This window comes from Squalius cephalus (assembly GCF_949319135.1).
Source record: "Squalius cephalus genome assembly, chromosome: 24".
Taxonomy (NCBI): domain Eukaryota; kingdom Metazoa; phylum Chordata; class Actinopteri; order Cypriniformes; family Leuciscidae; genus Squalius; species Squalius cephalus.
In genome coordinates, this window is record NC_137145.1 from 5,721,768 (window position 1) to 5,744,107 (window position 22,340).

Below are 22,340 nucleotides of genomic sequence, written 5' to 3' on the forward strand. Positions count from 1 at the left end.
CATGGGTTGAACACAAACACACAAGCCCCATTTCATGCGTGTAAAGGCAGAAAAAAAACATTACAAAAAAAAAAAAACAACGGATGACGCAAGGTCATTACAAACATTTATATTCATAATATATATAATTTTAATATATGCATATAAATACATACACAAACACGTTGTCATGTTTCATGGGGACTTTCCATAGACAAGGATGTTATACTGTAAACTGTATAATATCCTCAAACCCTAAAACTTGCATTTCAAACAACATCACTTAATATGATTTATATGTTGTTTTCCTCATGGGGGACCAAAAAATGTAACCGCATGGACAAGGATTTTGGATATTGCGATCTTTGTCAGGACATTTTGTCCCCATAACATAGGGTTTACCAGTTACTACTATTTTTGCAGTAGTTTTTTCGATATGCATGGAATACCCAGATAACATAATTAGCCAAAATATGCATTATACAACCAAAGCACACTACTGTATGTAGAATACTGTATCCCACAATTCAATGCACTCTTCCTATTTCCAGCATGACAAATTAACTCCAAAAAAAATTAACATTGAGTCAAAACATTCTTAAAACGTAAACACCCATATTTTTAAGATGATAACTGGACTTGCTGAATTTAACATGGAACATTAAACTTTTGCAAAATGTGCAGTTTTGCATTCTGATTAATATGGTATTTTTGGTTACACTTTATTTTAAGGTGTCATTGTTACAGTGTAATTATATATTTTAATATTAATTTATTTATTAAAATGTAATATTATATAGAGTAATATTAAGCAACTATATGTACTTACTATAGGGTTATGGTAGGATTAGGATTTGGTTGAGGGTTAGTTGCATGTAATTATGCATAATATACTCTTATTATTATTATTATGGTAAGTACATGTAACATATGTAACAAGGACTCTGTAAAATAAAGTATTACCGGATTTTAAAGTGATTAATTATTGTTGAGTGCGGTACTCATCTTTTTTACCGCTTTGGTTACCACACAGGATGATAGAAATGCTAACGCAAGAACTTTCCCATTAGCATTAGCATCATCTCATGGTTTATGGTAGAGAAACAGTTGCAATTGGGTGGCAACTAAACCCTAAAACAACTTTTTTTAGTTAATGATCTGTAAGACTGGGGCTTTATTAGTGCTGTTCATTGATTCGAGTAAATGTTTTGACATTTGGGTATAAAGTGTTTTAATTCTACAATATATGGTGTAAAAACGTCTGAGTGCTGCCCTCTTCAGGTTGAACGGTGGCTACTGCAGTTGAATTTTCCAATTGGAAGTTGTTTCCCCGCATAACGTAAGCAGGCACCAGCTCACCACGCCCTTGGCATAGGCTCAGCCCCTGGTATAAAAACATCTTGTTCCGTCCAAACCACTGTAGCGAGTAAGGAGTTGGAATTGCGAGTATTGAAAACGATCAGGATAGTGTATATCAGCATCTAGTTAGCATAGCATTTATATAGTTATTTAGATTATTTTGTGTAGCCTAGGTAGTTAATTAGCATAGTTGTTAGTGTAGTATTGTTAGAAGCATAGTATTGCATCAGTTAGGATGGCTTCAAGTTAGCATAGATTTTTAGCATTAGCTTTATTTGTATTTAGTACAGTGGTTAGGATGCATAGCTTTCTTGGAAATTAGGCGCCAGTGGTTGCATGCACTTGGCCTGGAAGACCGTGAGTTCCCGCCTAGAGCTGGAGTGTGCAACCTGCATTTTACGCGGGATTGCTTCTCCAATGCAATGGAGGTGGAAATTGGCTTCTCCAAACAGCTCACGCTGAAAAGCTACGCAGTGCCAAACGCTGCTCCTCCTGCATGGACTCCTCCACCGCAGCGGTGTCTTGATGTGAGTGAGCATATATTTTTAATCGCAATTTATGTTCCTTCCTATTAGGCTAAAGTTAGGCTAAACCCTCTGGGGTCGACAAATGCGCCGGCGCGTTTTGCTGGGTTTTTTCACATAGCAGCAAAATAGACATAAAATACTCCGTCATTTATGGTCATACAGACTTAAGAAATATGAAAAAATAAACACTCTTACAATCCACTTACAATCGAAACAAAACATTGTGCTTTTGTAAAAAAAAAGAAAGAAAAGAAACAGGGTATTTTTTCTGACTCATCGTCTCCGTGAACTTTTTTTCTGGAGAGCGTCTCTAAACTTAAACAAAACTCAGCGAATACTAGTCAAACAGGCATAAGCAATATATCTTTATAAACATTTAAGTCTCTGCTATTAAATTATCTATTATATCTATTATTATTATTATTCTCTATTTATGTAATCTGTATGAAAAGATAGAGATGTCAGTCGTTCTCATGGCAATTCATTATCTGCTAATGTGAACATGCCTACAGAGAGTGCGTGCTATTGAAACGCGGGTCTCAGGTGCAGGCCCCCCCCCCCTTCCCCCGCCTGTGTTCTCACTAATTTTAGGATCAAACAACCTCATTTAATCATTGTCAAAAAAAATTAAAACAAAACAAGAATGACTCATATCTCTGCAATCCAGGACACCTGGAACACAGAAGTGCATCTAATAAACAGACATTATTAGGATCAAAATAATGAATCCCATCTTACCATAGGGTGTCCATCAGTCCAGCGGAAATCATTGTTAAACATTTTATCATTCAGTCCGATCCACTGATAGTCATGGCCCAAACCTACAATACAATTACACATCTCTGTCAAGTCCAAACAAACAATCATATAACTTTAGAAGACTTAGTTTAAGAAGATTTAGTGCACAAGTTGTATAGATTTCTGCTTTATGCTACTGGTTATCTGTTTCATTCTGCTGCTATTGGTGGGAAAAATGGATAGTTCCCGCTTCAAACTGCTGTGTCAGACTGGTCAGGAAACTCAAACAAACAGAGCAATGTTTTGATAGCACCACATGCTTTTGGGGATAATCAACCCACTTATAGTTGTCTCTGCATATTACACTAGGAAATGAGAACATATTTTAACATAGAAAAAACATATATTTAAGCTACTAATCTTTTTGTGTGAGGACCTTTGCAAACTTCTTTGACATCTTTAATAGACTACCTGGCTGAAGTGAAAATAGCAGGAAATCAGTTAAACCAAACCACACATCAAATGACAAACAAATGTAGAACAAATCGTTTCTGTGCCCGGAGCAGCCAAGATGAGGTTTGTTTAGTTTGGAGTCAACAGCGTGGTCAAGCACTTTTAATATGACATATGCTTTGTTTAATCATTGCAAGATCATTTGGTCCTGAATATCTGTTCCATCCCCCCCCCACCCCACCCCCACCCCCACTGAAATAAAACTAGATTTTATACATTTGATGAAAATGTAGGCTATCTGTCAAAACTTGCCACCACAATGTTAGGCTGCTGTGGGTGTTTGCCAAAACTATCGCTATACAGTTGCTAAAATGTTCTTGTGGTTTTATAGCATTGCTTTAGATTGATGCAGATTATGTATTTTTGTAGTCCAAAACACGGAAACGAGTTCTGCCTGACACTCAAGATATCTTCACATTTTATTCTATGACATAAAACACATCAATAATACCCCCCCTTTGGATTTTTTAAAGCTTTTTCTTGACATGAAAAAGCTGGTTGCTAACAAGTGCCTAAATTGGACTACAGAGGTTGCCTGGGACATTAAACGTCATCACAGCGAACAGGTTAACTCATCTACTCACTAGTCCACTTTCACAGCCTCATTGTGATTATAATCGCACTCTTGCAATCTATTTTAACTCAAACTTTCAGGGAAAATGTTTTTACATAAAGACATAAGAGTTGGCGGAAGCAAAGGTGGTGACGTTGAAGTCATGCGACCGTGGTGAAGTTCTTTTATAGCCTACATTTAGCTTTTGACTACTGCCGATTGTATTTAGGCTTCAAAAAGTTGTGTTCATTTGTGAAGATGAACAAAACGTGTAAGAATCATAAACTTTTGTTGGTTGCAGAGCTTATTTTCTGCAATAATCCAAAAGCCAATGGAAAAATCCATTTTTTGTCGAGGGAACGAGTGTGATGTGAATTTCTGGGTTGGCCTACAAAAATACATCATCATCACTGCAGCTCTCTATATACAATACTAAAAGAATTAGGAAGTAAATGAATTGAGGGTTTGTTCAAGCCCTATGCAACTATCAAGGCAATACGGATGTCTGCTTTGGCAAATACCATTCGTAAATTCAATAGTACACAGTTCATGAAAAGGAACTTACGATTTACAAAGAGCTGCTCCTCGTGGGACAGGACGCTGGTGAGGTGACCGCCCTGCAGACGACACTCTCTTTCCCCGGCTTCCCATGTCCGTCGGTGTGTGAAGTATTTATAGCAGTGGCTCTGAAACTTGTGCCAGCCAAAGTCACAAACCTCTGTATCTGAAAGTTTGAATAACAGACATTTAATCATGAGAAACAGAGGAAAAGAAACCTAAAAAAGAGTAACACAGACAATACATATTGGATAGCTTCCATAATATCATCCATATAAATACACCCCTATTCAAATTGCAAATGCTTTTGTAATTCATTATGCAGTTACAGCAAGCATCATAGTGCCCATAGTTTATCAAAGAAAAGACGTCTCATGATAGCCATTTTCTTTAGCATTAGCCATGAACAAGCCTGTCTTTCACATCATGTATGGTTATGGTGCAGAATGGACACAGAACTGCATCTGTTTTGAGTACTGCCATCAACTGGGTTAACCTAGTGCAAAGCACTTTTTATTCTATGCCATACAATGGAGATCATCAACATTTTACTTGGACTGAAACCCCCTAATGACCGCAGCGCTCAGTGTGAAAGCTAAATGCAAACAATGACATCTAATGAGGCTGGAAAGAAAACTAGTAAATGAGGCCAAGTAAATCATCTCAGACGCACGGCCCATAGTGCTGTTTTCTTTAACTGATTACACGGCATTACAAGCTCACTTCGTCCTTTGCCTTGAATGTCCAAACTGCTGTCATAGCATAGTGCATGTACTGTAGGCCTATATTAAAAAAATCTATTATAATTGCTACAATAATATACAAATCTCAAATTTACTTGAGAATGTATATTATCCCTCCAGTTTCAGTTGCGGATTTTAAATTGCCTACTTATTTCGGGAGACCTACAGTAGAACTAATACAGACAATGGATCAAATCAGGACAAATACTGTAACCACCAGTCAGTAACTAGAAACTGGCTGTTGCATGCAACTTTGGGTCTTTAGGGGCTTTCACGCTGGAGGAACATTTAGTTCCTAGAACTATTGGTGGAAGTACCCGGATTTTGGCATGTTCGCACTGCAGGAACTAGGAACAATTTTTGTTCTAGGAACTCCTTTTGGAGGAACTAATTTAGCTCTTACTTCAGAGTAGGGTCTAAACCAGCACTATAAGAACTACCAGTGACGTTAGTGTATGCTGATTGGCTGAACGCATGCGAAACACCAGGCCATTTAAAAAAACAAGTAATAAAAACTCAGTGAGTGTTTTAGCGCAATTTTCTGACGTCATGGGATCACAACACTAAGAGATAGTAAATCTTTTCCTGGATTTTTTTTGTGCGTTCCCGAGATTAGACCTTCCTTAACATAATGCCGAAAACCCGAAGTCTCTAGGTGGTCTGGTTGAGGAGTAGATAGAAGTGCAAGATTGGTGCGCACAGACAGAACAGAAATCATGAGTTAACAATCGCAATTTTGTCCGGTGGAAAATTGCGCTAAAAAAAGATTATAGCCTATATTTTACTCCAGAAACTAACTCTACAAACATGGAAAACAGTGATAGATGGGCCTCTTAACCTTTACTCTAAGGAGAAAATCCAACGCAATTTTGAGGGGACCAAGCCAAAAACGATTATGTATTTCTGCTCAGCAACACTGGACATCAACCACATGGCATACGCTAATACCTTTTCATATACTGTCTACTTTGTATGTATAACAGTTCTATCTAATAACGTATTAGACTGATCGTTAACTAATGAACACGGAGAATGCGTGAAAGGAAGAGGCTCTGGCGTTCTCAGCGCCGTCAAAATAAAAGTCACAACAACAAGCGTGGTTTACGACACTTCAGAGTTCCTACTGGCGGTGCGAACGCAACCAGGAAAATGTTCCTAAGGGAACCATTAGTTCTCGGGGAACCACCCTGGTGCCTAGTTCCTAGAACTACCCAGTGCGAAAGCCCCGTTTGTCAGAAAAAATTGGAGAGCTTTTGTACGTTTTCTTGGCTAGGCATCTTGGTCATGACAAGGACTCTTTTTCCCCTCAAAGTTCTGTCAAATGCCATTTCAAATTTTGGCTAAAATATTGCATTTATCGCAATATCACAAAGTTTAATGCAGCAGTTTAATGCTATGAATTAATTGTTTTCAACTGTCAACAAAGGTCCAAATTCAGCTTCACTGATTAAACAGAACTGTATTTTTAAAAAAGTGTCTTTTTTTTATATTGCATGGAACACAAGAGTTTTGGGTCTTTTTACGATCTCCCCTGATCTTTAGCTAAAAAGCCTGAGAAAACAGATGTCCTCAGAGGTGATGTGTTTGAATGGAGAAGATTAGCTCTGCTGACTAATGGCAGCAATATTTTGTATGAAGCTGGAACCAATCCATTGGGGGACCAACGCCCAACACGACCGCCAAGCCTGTGCAAGTGAGCGTAAATGTCAAATCCTGAGAAGGTTAATAGCTCTCTTCAAAGTTAAGACATGGTCTCATTCATAAGTCGACTGATTATTTTCATAGAGTTAAGCTAAAGGGATACCCCTACACAAGACATAGGGAGGTGTTTAATGGTTTCTATACTGTGGCTTGTCCCCAACATAACTCAAAGGGGTCTCCATGAGTCTCTTAGACAAACAGCGATACATTAACTGACTCCAGCTGCTTTCGCAGTACAGACCCATATGCCAATTGCAATCGTCTTGCCAGAATCCTAAAGGGTCTCACCTTTAAGTGAAGGAACAGCAAAGAAGGGCCTTGTCCCAACCCCGCTTCATGTCATCGGAGGAGAATGGCTTGACTTCATCATCCTCGAACATTAAACACTGTCCACAGCCACGTTAAATAGAGATTCAATATTTTCTTTTTTTCTATGAGTTGTTTGTCATAGTGAAAACCACAACAGACACTCCAAAAGGGATGTTCTCATATTTGAAGTGCTTCACTGAACATTTCGATGGGTAATGGGAACTAACTGTAAAAAGGCTCTTACTGCACGCCAACAAGACACTATATGTCAAAGTGATTTGTACCACTACTTAATACATTTTATCTTCATTTCATGCATATCAGACCTAACCTCTTCTCAGAACAATGTCAAACCAATGGCCAGACTAAATTATCAGCATGCCAGCAGATTTAGCACCTATAGATAAAATGCTTTGTTACCCCGTCAAGCTTCATGTGATGGTTTAGAGACAACATGTCATGAAGACCTGGTATCACACACCATAAGGTTCTATTATGCTTACATTAGTTAAATCAATGACACAAAAGAAGAATAAACAATGAAAAATACTTTTAAAGCATCTTTTAAACTTGGTTATAGTTAAATTCTACATACAGTATAAAGTTATTCACACTTCACCGACAGAAGCTGATGAATGCGGGCAATCACCAGATTACAATATGCCACTTAGACATTCCACAACTTTACAAACACCGATTCAACAATCTGCAAAAACAAGCAAAGACCAATGCCAACAGAAGCCGACACTGATCCAACAATACCAGATGAACTTGTCTGTTGCAGTTGGACAGCGTCTGTCAGTGCCATGTGAGCCTTAAAATATTCAGGTATGTATGGCTTTAGTGTAGTCATTAAGTCAGTCTTTTGCTATTGCCAAATACTGCTAATAATACTGGTAAAGAAATTAAATAATTAAACGATTCAAAGGGATTTAAGGGAATAAAGAATAAGAACAGTAAAATAAGTTCTAGGTCTAATTATAGCCAATATAGTTGTGAAGTAATTCATTTAAACTCTTTGCAAATAATATTTTATTTAAAAATATGCACTTGTTTGTATGTCTAATATGTAAAAAAAAAAAGTTTCTTGTTTCGTCACACTCAGTTATGAAGGACATTTAAATAATTGCATATTTTCAATTAAAAATGGTAAAAATTGCATTAAAAAAGTTGTGTAGTTTGCATCACTGTATGTTACTGTTGGTCGTTAAACACATCCATCGTAAAACAGTTGTCAAATATTAAATGTTTAGCTACCATGCATGCACTCTTTTACAGTAAAAACTATAAGCGTCACGTTGGAAATCATAGGCCCTGTCCCAAATGGCACACTTCATATGCACTTTCGGTCTTCTGGACTTACAATGGCTGCCGAGTGGCTCTGTTAAGTCCGTGAGGCCGTAGGGAGTCATTTGTCATTTTAGGCCTCAGAAGGGTGCTCGCGAGCGCCCCCTCTGCGGTCGATATGAGCCCTCGATGCGCACTTTTGCCGAGCCCGCACTGATGCGGGCTTCGCAGCAGACTTCTTCCCGACAGTCAAAGCGGCATTACGTCACGAAAGTGCGGACTCGTAGGAAGACCACGAGTGCTTAGGGTGCCATTTGGGACAGGGCCATTCTCGTCTTCAGTGAAAATTAAGCCCCGCCTTCTTTGATCTGATTGGCCGTCACGTTGGAACTCATACTCGTCTTCAGTGAACATTAAGCCCCGCCTTCTTTGATCTGATTGGCCATCATTTTGACATTGACGAACAGCGCTGTTAGACCGCTGAGACAGACCAGCCTAAAAATGTAAATTTTTAAACTGTCTGCCATCCTAACAATAAACAGAGCAGTGCATAATGGAGAGCAGCATAAAATATAAAATATTGGGGGGGGGTAATTTGGCCATTTCCAGTTATTAGGTGGGACTTGTCCCGCTCAATGCCTATGGTGGTTATGCCTTGCGCTGAAATATGCCACATTATGAAGTTCAGTGCGTTGCAAACGTCATTTCATGCAGGTTTTAAATAGTTTACGAAGCCTTCTAAAAGTCACAACCTAAGCTTGGGACCTACCAAGTCATGCTTTTGTGGACAAGTATGACGAGGCGACCAAAGGAAAATGCACTCATCATTTACGTAGCCACTCTAATGTGCCTGGGACCATGCCAAGTAAGGCAGTTGGCTCAGAAAAGGCTCAGCGAATTGCTCATTTGTGAGAAGTGTGGTGGGTGTAAAGGACAAGGCAGTACTGTCGCTGACTGGCTGACCTTTTCTCTGAGCCCTATTGTTAGCACAAATCTGCTTTCATCCCTCTGGACACCATACCGTAAACCCTCTGGAGGATCAGGTCTGCCAGATGTGATGAACTGTGTGGTTTGGTTTGCCCATTGCTAACAGTTTGGACTGACCACCATATTCAATTCGCTTCAGTGGAATTATTAAACAGACACTATTCACTATTTAGAAAATAGCCCCATAAATCATAACATATTCCATTCACCAGCTCCTACAAATATAAAATGAGTTATAGAAACATTTCACTTATTGGAAACCTAGCTGGCACTCATCATGTGAAATCATCATGTTTCAGGAATAAACCATAACATTTATACATTAGGCATTGTGTGTTAGCATGAAAATGATGTGATAGAATTGTATAGCAACTTAGCATGCCACAGATACAGTCCACATTTTGTTGCAAAAACACAAAAAAATTATCTTTATATTAGCCTAATTAAAACAATTGTATAGCATCATGTTTTATACCTTGCTCACAGAGGGCTCCTGAATAGCTGGGCAGACAGACACAACTGAAAGAGTTTAACCCATCAATGCATGTAGCTCCATTGCGACAAGGGTTCGACTGGCATTCATCAATGTCTACAAGAATTAGGATATGAAAATATATTACTTGTCTTACAGAAACTCTAAAAAAGTTCTTTAAAAGTGAATAAAGCTGAAAGAATTAAAGGGTTCAAACCATTTTCACAATGTTCCCCACTGAATCCAGGCATGCAGAGACAAATGTTTCCTTTTCCATTAGAATAGCATGTTCCACCATTTTCACACACACTGACAGAGCAAAGTGTGAGACCTGAAATAACAAGTACACATCTATTAGTGGATGGACATATCCACAATGGACAAATTGACTACGAAGCAAGAAATTAAAGTAATTCCATTAGTTGTAAACCTTGAGATAATAATTTTGGAAATTACCTATTCAACACTATACAAGATAAGCAAGATAATTTATGAGTTAAAAAATATATGTATATATTATGTGAAACTGTACCTTGCAAATCCAGCATATCATGGCTCTCAACAGTGTAGCTGGATTCCGTCCAAACCTCTTGTTTTCTTGTGGTGAACTCTTCCCTGGATGGTGGCTGTCCTTCAACAATTGAGGGACCTGCAGGATCTTCATAATCTGTTTCATTTGCCACAGTACTTGTGGCTTCAGTAGTGGTGAGAATGTCTTCTGTAGCAGAAGTAGTGCCTCTATCCGAGACCTGAACTGGCTCTTGCTCATTTAATTCTGTAGCAACACTGGTGGAGGGACGACTGGAAACTGGAGTAGATGAAGTGAGAGGCTTCTCCGTTGAGAATCCAGGTGGAGAATGTGATATTTCTTGTGTTGTCTCCTGTGAAGTCTCAGGTGTCTGCACTGAGGTGGTTGTGTCTTCTGAAGATTCTTTTTGGATTAAAACTTGATTTCCAAGATTTTCTTGGGAGGAAGACATTACTGCTCTAAGACCATCAGTGGGCAGAATGGTGGTCTCTGAACTTTGGGTTGTGAATTTTGTTTGCGTTTGGACACTGGTAAAACTCAATGGTGTTGTGTCTTCTGCAGAACCTTGATTTCCAAGATTTTCTTGGGAGGAAGACATTACTGCTCTAAGACCATCAGTGGGCAGAATGGTGGTCTCTGAACTTTGGGTTGTGAATTTTGTTTGCGTTTGGACACTGGTAAAACTCAATGGTGTTGTGTCTTCTGCAGAACCTTGATTTCCAAGATTTTCTTGGGAGGAAGACATTGCTGCTCTAAGACCATCAGTGGGCAGAATGGTGGTCTCTGAACTTTGGGTTGTGAATTTTGTTTGCGTTTGGACACTGGTAAAACTCAATGGTGTTGTGTCTTCTGCAGAACCTTCAAATACTTTAGTATTTGAAGTACTCATTTCTTCAGATTGTTGAATGAGAAGGGATGGAACAATATTTGTAGTGAAAGGTTGATTTGAGAATGCTTCAGTTGGCTGATCACCAGAGCTGATGTCCTCAGAGATGGTGAAGATCGTGTTAACACCTTTTTCAATCTTAGGGACCAACAAGGGACTCTCAGTTGTACTTCTGTGTTGGTCTTTCTCAGAATGTTTAATATAAGCAGTGCTTTCCTCTGAGATTGCCCCTGTTTGAAAAGTTGAGGCCACCTGAATCGTAGGCTCTGTACTGGACAAAGCCAAACTAGCAGGTTGCCTTGGCTCTTTGGGATGAGTACTTGTTAAGGAACTTATAGAGCTGTGAGAAGAAACAGTGAAAGATGGAGATAAAGTTGAATGTTTTGGTTCTTCTGCTGAATATATATCTTGTCCCGAGGCTTCTTCTTCAGTGGAGGTGGAGCCCTCAAAATCTTCTGTTTCTGGCTTCATTTCTTTTTCTGGCTTCATTTCTTTTTCTACAGTTCTGGATTCTGGAGTTGTAACAAATGGTCCTTTGGTGGAGGAATCCACCCCAAATGTCTGTGTAGTCTTCTCTGTTTCAGCTATTTCAGTCTCATCAGTAGCTACCATATCCGGGTCATTAGATGCCGTTGTTGGCAGCGTGTCATCAGCAGAACCTTCCAATGTTGTCAATTCCTCTTCATCATCTGTTGGGCGCATCCCAGAACCTTCTTCGAACTTCGACATGCTAAATGATATGGCTTGTGAGGTCATCTCCTGACTTGGAGACTTAGTTGCAAACTTGGGAAACTCTGTCGTGGTTATACTTCCCGAGCTCTTTGTTGTGAAATGGGGCTCAATTGGGGTTCTCGTTGTTGAGCCAGATTCATTTGTCTCAGGGGAAGAAGTGATGCCTTCAGCCTTCACCATCAGTATTTCTATCTCATCATCAGGGATGGTTTCTTCTGGTGGTGGGATAGCAGTGTCAAACTGGTCTCCTCTGGCCTCCTGAGTTTGGTCAGTGTCTGGTTTCAGAGTCAACTCGTGCTTTCCGTTAATGAAACTTAGTTCTGGGGTGATGGTAACAGGAGCCAGGGGATATATTTCAAGTTCTCCACTGCCCAAAGGTGGCTCATTTTCACCAGTTAGGGCATGAGTGTTGTGCCCAATGAATTTCAGAACAGCATCAACTGCAAACAAAAAGGAAAAGACATTACACAAGCGTTTTCTAAGCGAGTTAGTTTATAGTTGATACTGATTTAGCCAACAGCTTTTTTCAGCTTTTAAGTGAAGTGACGTGAAGGACAAAGTATGGCAACTCATACTTGGAATTTGTTCTCTGCATCCAAGTTAGTGCACAAGCACACACACACACACACACACACACACACACAGACACACACAGACACACACAGACACACACAGACACACACAGACACACACAGACACACACACCAAACTGTGGACACACACACCCAGAGCAGTGGGCAGCCATTCATTGCGGCGCCTGGGGAGCAATTGGAGGTTAGATGCCTTGCTCAAGGCCACCTCAGTCGTTTCCTGTCGATATTGAGTCCGACGCTCCAATCATTATGCTGCAACCGCCCCCCTAGATCATCTATGATCATCTACTGTAAGGCAAGCTTCCATATTCAGTTTCAACTTTATGTTTCCAAGTTACTTTACAGACATGTTAGAAACTGGCACTGCATGTATATTCCACTTAAAGGCTAGAGTCTCACTTGAGGCGAATAAAATGCTCAAGCCAATTATGATTTTGGCTGTCAAGGTATGACTTATTATTGTTCCTACATAAGAAGCTTTACTTAAATACAGTAGAATGAATTGCTTATTATACATTTCATTCAGAAATATGTCCCGGTGAGACCCTAAAGTCACTATATTGCAAAATCACAAGGCCCCTTTCTTGTTCAAAATGTGATTCCAGCTACTGTTACATTACAAATTAAACTGGGTGAAATATAGCCAGAAATTTGACTTCATATATATCCTTTCCTTTGATGGTCATACCAGCAGCTATACACGGTAACCTGATCTGTAGACTGGACGAGGTAAGGGAAAGTAATTAGCTTGCGGTGATTACTTTGCTGATTGATGTTTTAAGGGGCTTTGCCATTTAACCCAAGAGACATTTGTCTGTGGCTTTGTGGCTACTCTTTCTCACACTCAACACCTCTGTCTCTCTCTGTTGTTTTACTAGAGTAGATGCCCCTTTAACAATCTCAAATGGTATAAATGGGTCGCCTGATTAATGCCGACCCACAGGACCTACAAGACAGGAACACTGGCTACAGTTCATTTACAGATGTTTATCAACCTCATCACTCTTTCCAGCAACACTGGAAGTCAATTAAGGTCATGGGAAGGCATGGAAGAACTGTTTCCCCTTCCCCTATTTACGTATAGGCAGCACCACTGTTTTAGCTTTACTTGTGGATGAGATAAAGATTTAACACAAACCAACTACTAAAGCAACTGCATAAAGTTGCATAAGTCCAGATGTTGTTTGCGAGACAGCAGTAGGCGTCGCGACAGAGCCAAATGTGTCCTCTCTCTAGCCAAGATCTACATTCATTTTGCATCTCAATGTTTCCTAAACCCAGTCACTCATTTACATCATGCTGCTTTGGACTAGCAACAATCACAGAAAAACACTGCTGCACCAATATATGAAAGGATAAGCAAAATTGGTTCATGTGAACAAGAAGTCAATGTATTGAATGATCATTCTTTCTCTGGTAAAATTAGATTCAATATGATTTTTTTTATGCATGGACGAAATTGTATAAAGAGTCATCTAAAAACTTCCATCTGACCTACCTGACTGATTTTGGTCCGTAATGTTGACTATAAGCATATTGATGTCTAGTGGAAAGTCGACGTTCTTCATGGATTCAATCTGCTGGCTGTGCACAACCTCTTCACTTAAACGCGGGGTTATCATGGTGGACTCAGCAACAGCCGAACCTTCTTCGGTCGTGTTTGCAGTGATTTCGTTCTCTTTGTATACAATTTTTGGCTTGTCTGAGTCTCCTTGGAAGGTCGTAACAAACACATGCGAAGTAGGAATCACACTCTCGCGAGTATCCGTGTCACCACTGATGCTACCCTCAGTACCACTGTATTCCCCATGCGGAGTATCCAGAACAGTTTCCCCTGCGGTGGGCTGACCGGGTAGCTGGATAGGGAAAACGAAATCTAAAGGAGAGTATGTATTTGCACCAGGGGGTTCCACTTGCACAAAGGACCTGTCCTTGTCTTCATAGTCATTAAATGTGGTTGGGGTTGCCATATCTGAAATTGTCTTGGCTTCAGTTGGTACAACAACTGTGGCTTTAGCAGAAGGATATGCTTCAGGAGTGGCTCTTTCGCGTAGAGCCATGCTTGTAGAAAACATGGATGGTGGTTCTTCTGTGGTGCCGTGGGCTGGTGTAGAAGACATTGCTTTAAGGGAAGAGACTTGAAGGCGGTCCGAGAGAATTGGAGATGTTGCAGGTCCAGCTGTGGGTACAGTCGTGGGTACAGTCGTGGGTACAGTCGTGGGATCCCATCCTGAGAAAAGAACAGATAGAAGAGAGATGATGTATTTTTGGTGAGGAGTGTAATTTTGGTGCCCCCTATAAAGGCACCAAATTGACAAAAAGAATGGCTTGTTTCCAAACCATTTTTCCAAACACTTGCCCATCTTCCACTGTTTAGCTAGTCCCATATTCACGCCATTTATTGACAACAACTGACAACTAAGACTGCCCAAACAAACAGAGAAATGTTGAAAGTGCCACAGTGCCAACCTACGAATGGATTTTTTACAGTATATTTGTCTATACATATTAAATCAATCTATTGACACTGACCAAGTATGGACAATCACTGTCAAGATATTTTTAAACATTTCTAAAAACAGCAACAACAGCAGAATCATCTAAGCATGAAAGGATTTTTTGGCTGGTAAAGAGTTATTTTGGGAAAATTACTTGCTATGACAGGGTAGAATTTGACAGTTTATATTTATTTTGAAATTCTAGCTTCCTTTCCAGAATGTTCTTGGCTAGGTTGCATTTTGCCTAACCACTTATTTTGACTCTGACCAGTAGGTAAATAGTCTTGAATAACTGCAGTTGGAATGCTTTATAATATAAGTGCCAAAGTGGTTTCGTTTCTCACAATAGATTCATCAAACCGTACCACTGCTCTCTACGTGCATGCTAACTCTGACACACTGTCACAGACCTATTTAAAAAAGGTAAATGTGGCCAGGTTAAATAACTACACTATAATGTTCACTCCAGTCTGTTCACACACATGTAACTGTGTGCTCATGACATGTTGGCAGGCCTCCAAAGTTTTTTTACTCAGACTGTAAAAATGTCCATGCTTAGCTAGAGGTTTAAACAGCGAGGCAAACCCATTCATGACAACATGTGTTGCAGTCGCCCATCTGGCAGTATACAGGGGAATACAGAGGGGGGTCCAAAAGTCTGAAAGTACAAGTGAAAATGCCTCGATTTTCCTACATTTAAAAATATGCATATATTTCAGAATGTCTTAGTATGTAGTGTGTCTCCTTTTGCTTTAATCACAGCGGCATATGAGCATGAACAAAACCCAACAATCCATGTTATCCAGTGTGATTTGAGAATGTGAGATTGTGTGACATTGAAGACATTTAAGTCACAGGAATAAATTACATTTGAATATATATTAAAACAGAAAGCAGTTATTTGAAATTGTAATAATTTCACAATATTACTGTTTTTACTGTATTATTGATCAAATGAAGCATTGGTGAGCATAAATAACTTATTTTTTAAAAACAATTTTAATATGTTGAACTCTTCAAAATTAGACATTTAGTTGTGACTTAGGACTTTAAGACAGTACAACTTATTGAACAAACATCTATCCCATATTTGCAAATGTATATGACGCCTACACTGATTTATATTTATTGCATGTTCTCAGAGGCATTTCACTAACAATATGTTCTGACTTATGAGATAAAACACTTGTTTTCAATGGTAACCACCAATTGTTCTTCTTTCAGCATTTACTGCGTTTGATAATCTATGTTGTTTTGAGTCTGATTTTATATTAGTAGCATAATGCTGAAGTTATGCAGTGTTGTGTATGGACAAAAGCCCACACCCATCTCTCCTACTTCAGTCCCTTCATCTGTCAGTCTTCATCTTAAGCCTACACACACGTCACAACCAGGCCAGAGAGAATATAAAATACCTGAATACTTAAGAAAAACGTTATGTTAATCAGGATTCTAAAACATAAGAAGATAACAACATGAGGGGGAGTAAATGATAGAATGATGACAAAAATTCATTTTTGGGTGAAGCCACCTACTTTTGCTCATGACAAGGCTTCGACAGTACAACATCTCACTGCTTCTTTGTCTCAGTCACAGTGTGTGGACACACAGCCAGCTGTTAGACGTTAGGGACGTGTCCTCTTTTCTGTGCAGCGCCTCTGATGTAAAGCATCAGGCATCTTTTTCCTTTATAAAACAGCAGTGATCTTGAAACAGCACAGGAGGAAGCCACATCCCCCCCACTAGCGCTTGTTTATATATTATAGTGGGGCGCTCTTGCCCTCCATGCTCTTTCCCGGCCTACCCAGAGTTCTTTTGTTTGTTTTGCGGTACTCTGCGGTAGAAGCCCATTTAAGAGGAGTGCTTCAAGGCTGGTTACATGAAACAAACCACAGCTAAAAGGAAAGCCACAAAATCCCTGGAGGTAGGGGGTGAAAAGTAGATACCCGATGTAAAATTGGATTAAATGCATGTTAAGCTCTGATTTTGTGTGGCCTGTTTCCATTTTCCCTCTCAAGTGACGACTGAGGTTGTACAGACAGAGAGTTTAAACAACCCCCAGCAGGACAGTTACAGGGTTCAAAGGTCAGAGTCATTCTGGGCAGCGGAACTGACCTGAAAACAGGTCAGTTAGTTTGCCGTTTTAAGGCACATATTTGAGCTAGGGTTAGGACAGACGTTTAACAGATGAAATGTGAGGCCGCCCTGGAGAGAACAAATTATTCTGCTTCCACCCAGCTAGCAGAGAGAGAGAGAGAGAGAGGTCGGCTCGGAGTCACAGCTGTTATGATATCACAGCAAAACAGACGCCTCCCTATCAAAACAATAGTTGTGTCGTGTGTGTATATGTATATATGCTGTATATGTATATGCTGGAGTAGACTTTACAGAGTGCGTGACTCTTGCATTGTCAATACAAGATCTTGACCAAAAATTGATGCACCTATTGATGGAAATAACATCACAACATTTATTTCCATTAAAAGGTGCATACATTTTTGTTCAAGATCTTGTATTCATGTGTAAAAATGATTCTTCATGATCCTCACAACCATTCTTTCACAATCTGAGCCTGATGAATCTTGACATTGTCATCCTGGAATATGGCCATGATGTGTCTCATACATTGTTGTTTAAGAAATGAAAAGCTACATACTCCATCAATTAGGGTTAGACGAACGGTTACCAAACATAAAACATGATAGAAACACAATAATCCCTGAAATAATGATTTATAACTTTTTTTTTTTGGGGACCAGGCAGTGTATTTGTTGCATAATGGTACTAAAAAGAGGCTTATTTTTATTGATGAAAACATAATTTAAATTCACATATATGTGTGAAACATGCCCTTTTTTCTATATTTTATATTACTGAAATGTATTATTATATAAAATAAATATAATATTAAGATTGTTAATTGTTTGTTTAGTAAATGTTGCTGATATTTTGTTACCATGTAAAGCATTTTGTTCAACGTGTTTATTTTAAAAATGTGCAATATTAAACAAATGTAAATCATTTCTTGTTTTTTCTTTTCTTTTGATTTCAGGATGGCATTTTCCGTGAGATTCACCCAATAAATGTTAGCATTCGTTTTTTTCCCCCTGAGCATTTCATGAAGACCTACCTTTGAAACAGAACGCTCCTAGCTTCTCGCTCGGTAAAGGAAATCCCGTCTGGTTGCGGTAGCGGTACATAGTCCTCACACCCAGCTGTCCTTTGCCACACTGAGTTCTGGGCACCGAGATGGGGTAGCGGGCGCTGCCGTCAGACAGCCAGCCGAAGTCGCAGCGGTCCAAGCCGTCTCTCCAGGCTGCATGCAGGTGACCTGGAGATGCTAAAACTGAGTCCTGTCTTTCACACGCCGCCCTGGCCTCATCCAGAGTCATCTGAGCACCCGCAGCAGAGAAGAACACCTCACCTGAGGTCAGACACACACAATTACACATTCACTTTATACACTGTAAAAAAATATTTTCATGATTTGTTATCTTAACTTTTAATCTTTTGTCAAAACAACTTAGATAATTAATGTGGTTCAGATAACATATATTTTGAAGTTCTATTTATTAAACCATAATCTTTTGTCAAATCAACTTAGATAATGTTGTTCAGATAACATATATTTTGAGTTTCTATTTATTAAACCAATCTCTTTGTTGCATTAACTCAATTTTTTAATTTCAATGAACTCAAAATTTTAAGGCAACCAGGTAACTTACATTTTTAAGTTAAAGGTTTAACTTAAAAATGTAAGTTACCTGGTTGCCTTAAATTTTTGAGTTCATTGAAATTAAAAAATTGAGTTGATGCAACAAAGAGATTGGTTTAATAAATAGAAACTCAAAATATATGTTATCTGAACAACATTATCTAAGTTGATTTGACAAAAGATTATGGTTTAATAAATAGAACTTCAAAATATATGTTATCTGAACCACATTAATTATCTAAGTTGATTTGACAAAAGATTAAAAGTTGTGATAACAAATCATGAAAATATTTTTTACAGTGTACATATTATACATATTATATAGTAAGCCGCCTATCTAGACAGCATTAGGCATCATAGACATACAGCCGACACAAATGCTGACCCAAATACAGCAAAATTAAGATCAATTTGGCCAAAATCTAAGGCACCACTGGATGTTCTTAAAGCAATAGTTCACCCATAAATGAAAATGATCCCATAATTCGTGGGTGTATATGACTTTCTTCTTTCAGCCGAACACAATCGGAGTTATATAAAAAAATATCCAGGCTCTTCCCAGCTTTTCATAGGCATTGAATAGCGCCCGAGTTTTTGAAGCTCCAAAAAGTGCATCCATCCATCATAAAAGTAATCCATCCGACTCCAGTGGGTTAATAAGTGCCGAGGCGAAGCGATGGGTTAATACTTTATAAACTATAATCACTTGCTTCCAGCAACGTATACGCGTTCGCAAGAGAGTCGAGATCCGGCTGAAGGGCGACCTAACCCGACGTATGACGGAGCTCCTCTTCTCTTATATCGAAATCCTCAGACATTTTTCTTTAAAACTTCTCATTTTTGCTCTATCCTCTGCGCTTCCGTGTTCGTCAATTCTCACCTAAGCTTATGCTACGCCTACACCATACGTCGGGTCAGAGGTCACTCTCCCGCCGGAACTCGACTCTCTCGTGAACGCGCGTACGGCCGTTGCCGGAAGCCAGTGATTATAGTTTATAAAGTTTTAAATATGTATGTTTTTCTTGCAAAAACACATCACATCACTTCGCTTCACTTCAGAAGGCATTTATTAACCCAGTCGTATGGATTACTTTTATGATGGATGGATGCTTCGAAAAGCTGGGAAGAGTCAGGCTATTATTTAATATAACTCCAATTGTGTTCAGCTGAAAGAAGAAAGTCATATTCACCTATGAATTATGGGATAATTTTATTTTTTTGGGTGAACTGTTCCTTTAACAAATAAGGCCCCTAAAATGCACTGCTACGGAATGGAAATGTAACTTATGTGTATTAAATTACATTAAATATTTGGACCATTAAGATTTTTTCCCTTCAAATTGAGACATTTGCTCTCTAAATTGTAGTTATATGACATTCTAATTGTATTCAATGAAAATAAAAATTCCCTTTCCTTTTTTATTTAAAGAAAAAAAAAGATTGAATATTATTAAGATTAAATAAATTAAAGATTATTTAGATAAAATAATACAAGAATTTGTACATGGAAATATTTGTTATGTTTTTATTTCCGAAATTTTTGAGATAACATGTTTCCGTAAAGTTCACCAAGTAAGTTTTAGGTTATTTTTTTTCTTAGTATTTTTCTTTTGCAAGAGAAAATTGAAGTAAATTAAAGATGTGATTAAATGTTTTGCTGTCATTTCCATTAAAGCCACACATGGATATTGTATTTGTATATCTATTTCTATTGATTGAAAAAAAAAAATTAGGATTTTTTCCAAAATGACATTTTCCATCCAATCAGACATTTTCCCTTCAAATTCTCATTACTGCAATGAAGGAAAAAAAAATTAGGTGTTATTAGCGTTGCCATAGAAACAGGTAATTTCTGAGTTTGAGCATGTGAACAGCCCTGAGCAGAATCTCCATACTGTCATCTCATAATTATAGTAATTCCGACAAGACGTGAACGCAGCATGAGTCTGATTTCTAAACTTACCCTGAAGTTTTCCAACGTAGCAGTACACATCATACATTTCGGAGGAATTTCTGAATCCGTATGTTCTGACTCCTGGCTTTAGTATCATATCGCCATGGCAACCTTCCCGTGGCTTTGTTATCGGGTATCTGTGGAGAACAAGCCCAGATGTGGTTGTTGTATCAGCAATATTCAAATGTAGATAACATGATTTCATAGTGTGGAGCTATAGAAATCACCTGACGGTTTGGTCTGCCAGCCACCCGGCGTCGCACTGGTCGAATCCGTCCTCGTAGGCTGAGTAAAGCTGCTCAGCGGTGGCGATGGTTGCATCCACATTAGTGCAGACCTGCTTGGCGTGTTCGAAATCTAAAGTGTAGCGACTGCTGTTGGCGCGGTAATGAAACACAACACCTATGAAAAAACAGAAATCAAGTTCATGAACCAAAAGCAAGGACAAAACTTATTTGATCAAATTTAATATATAGCAATATTGTATTTTTTGTGATACACTAATATATTTGTGTATCCATGACAAGAACACCATCTAAACTAACGTTAGTAGAGCTGCATGATTCGGCATAAATTGAGAAACATAATTTCTTTTGTTTCAAATAAAGATTGTGATTCTACCACGATTCTGAACAGACAACTAAACAAAGTAACATTTAACTCACTGGAGGTTCTGATAAAATGTTAATTGTTACCGTTTATTTAAAAGTGTTTAATTAATTTGAATGAATAATAAAAAATAAAAAAAATCGTGTTGAATGAATGATTCAATGACTCACTCATAAATACTTCACTTGTTTTATTACTGGATGAATCGGCATTTTTTAACAAATCTCCTAAATGAATGATTCAATGTCAAATACATTTTTTAACAGTCACTTGTCGCCACCTACTGGCGTAACAATGTAATCGATGCAATCGTTATTTGAAGCAGAAAGTTTAATTGTTTTGATCGCTTCCTAAGACATCAGTGTTTATATCCGAACTATAAACTTTTATCCCAGTTCTTCTTTTGTTCTCCCAGAACAAATGTTCTCCCAGAACATTTGTGACACAGAAATGATGATACTGTGTGGTTGAAAAGACTGTTAAATACCTACACATGACAACTCCTCTCTCTGTATCAGCGGCAGCGCCAATGCAGATCTAAATATTCTGCTGTGATTTTGTCAAAGGTTTAATAGACAGGCAAATTTTTGTCATTTAGGAATAATATTGTGTGGGTGTGTAAAATCAAGATCACGATCTTTTAGTGATTAATACACTACTATTCAAAAGTTTTGGTCAGTACGTTTTTCTTTCAAATTTTGAACAGTAGTGTATATTTAAAAAAATTGAATTTATTTCCGGTCATATGGTCAGCGTTATGCATATTTGACTTCATCTAACAACAAAAGTGATCAAATGGCCTGCTTTTCTGAGAAATTGGCCGCCTTTGTACTGAACCCTGGAGGTTTCAGCCACAACAACAAGCAGTTGTCTGGCAAAAATCAAGAATCCTTTTATTGTTCAGCTATTCAGGAACCTGCCGTGTCAAATACTGAACATGATCTGAATAGTAATCACAGCATTACACAGCACCAAAGCATCAAAACCATCCATATCACCATCACTCACTATTTCTGCTGTACAGTATGCCTATATGTTACTGTGAACAGTGCATGATGCAACACAATGACTAAAGACGTATATAAATGTGTATAAATA

General features: G+C 38.6%; 1 protein-coding gene across 1 annotated transcript in view; it reads right to left on the reverse strand.

The window, feature by feature from the left end:
• Positions 1-22,340, reverse strand: part of vcanb (versican b) — a 32,846-nt gene that overhangs the window by 2,543 nt on the left and 7,963 nt on the right. Inside the window, exons 4-12 of the mRNA XM_079860484.1 lie at positions 20,861-21,035; positions 20,643-20,770; positions 18,095-18,388; positions 13,965-14,696; positions 10,259-12,313; positions 9,944-10,057; positions 9,730-9,843; positions 4,235-4,393; positions 2,604-2,686 (exon numbers count right to left, since the gene is read on the reverse strand). Of these exons, the coding sequence (XP_079716610.1) occupies positions 2,604-2,686; positions 4,235-4,393; positions 9,730-9,843; positions 9,944-10,057; positions 10,259-12,313; positions 13,965-14,696; positions 18,095-18,388; positions 20,643-20,770; positions 20,861-21,035 (3,854 nt within the window). The remainder of the gene's footprint in view (positions 1-2,603; positions 2,687-4,234; positions 4,394-9,729; positions 9,844-9,943; positions 10,058-10,258; positions 12,314-13,964; positions 14,697-18,094; positions 18,389-20,642; positions 20,771-20,860; positions 21,036-22,340) is intronic.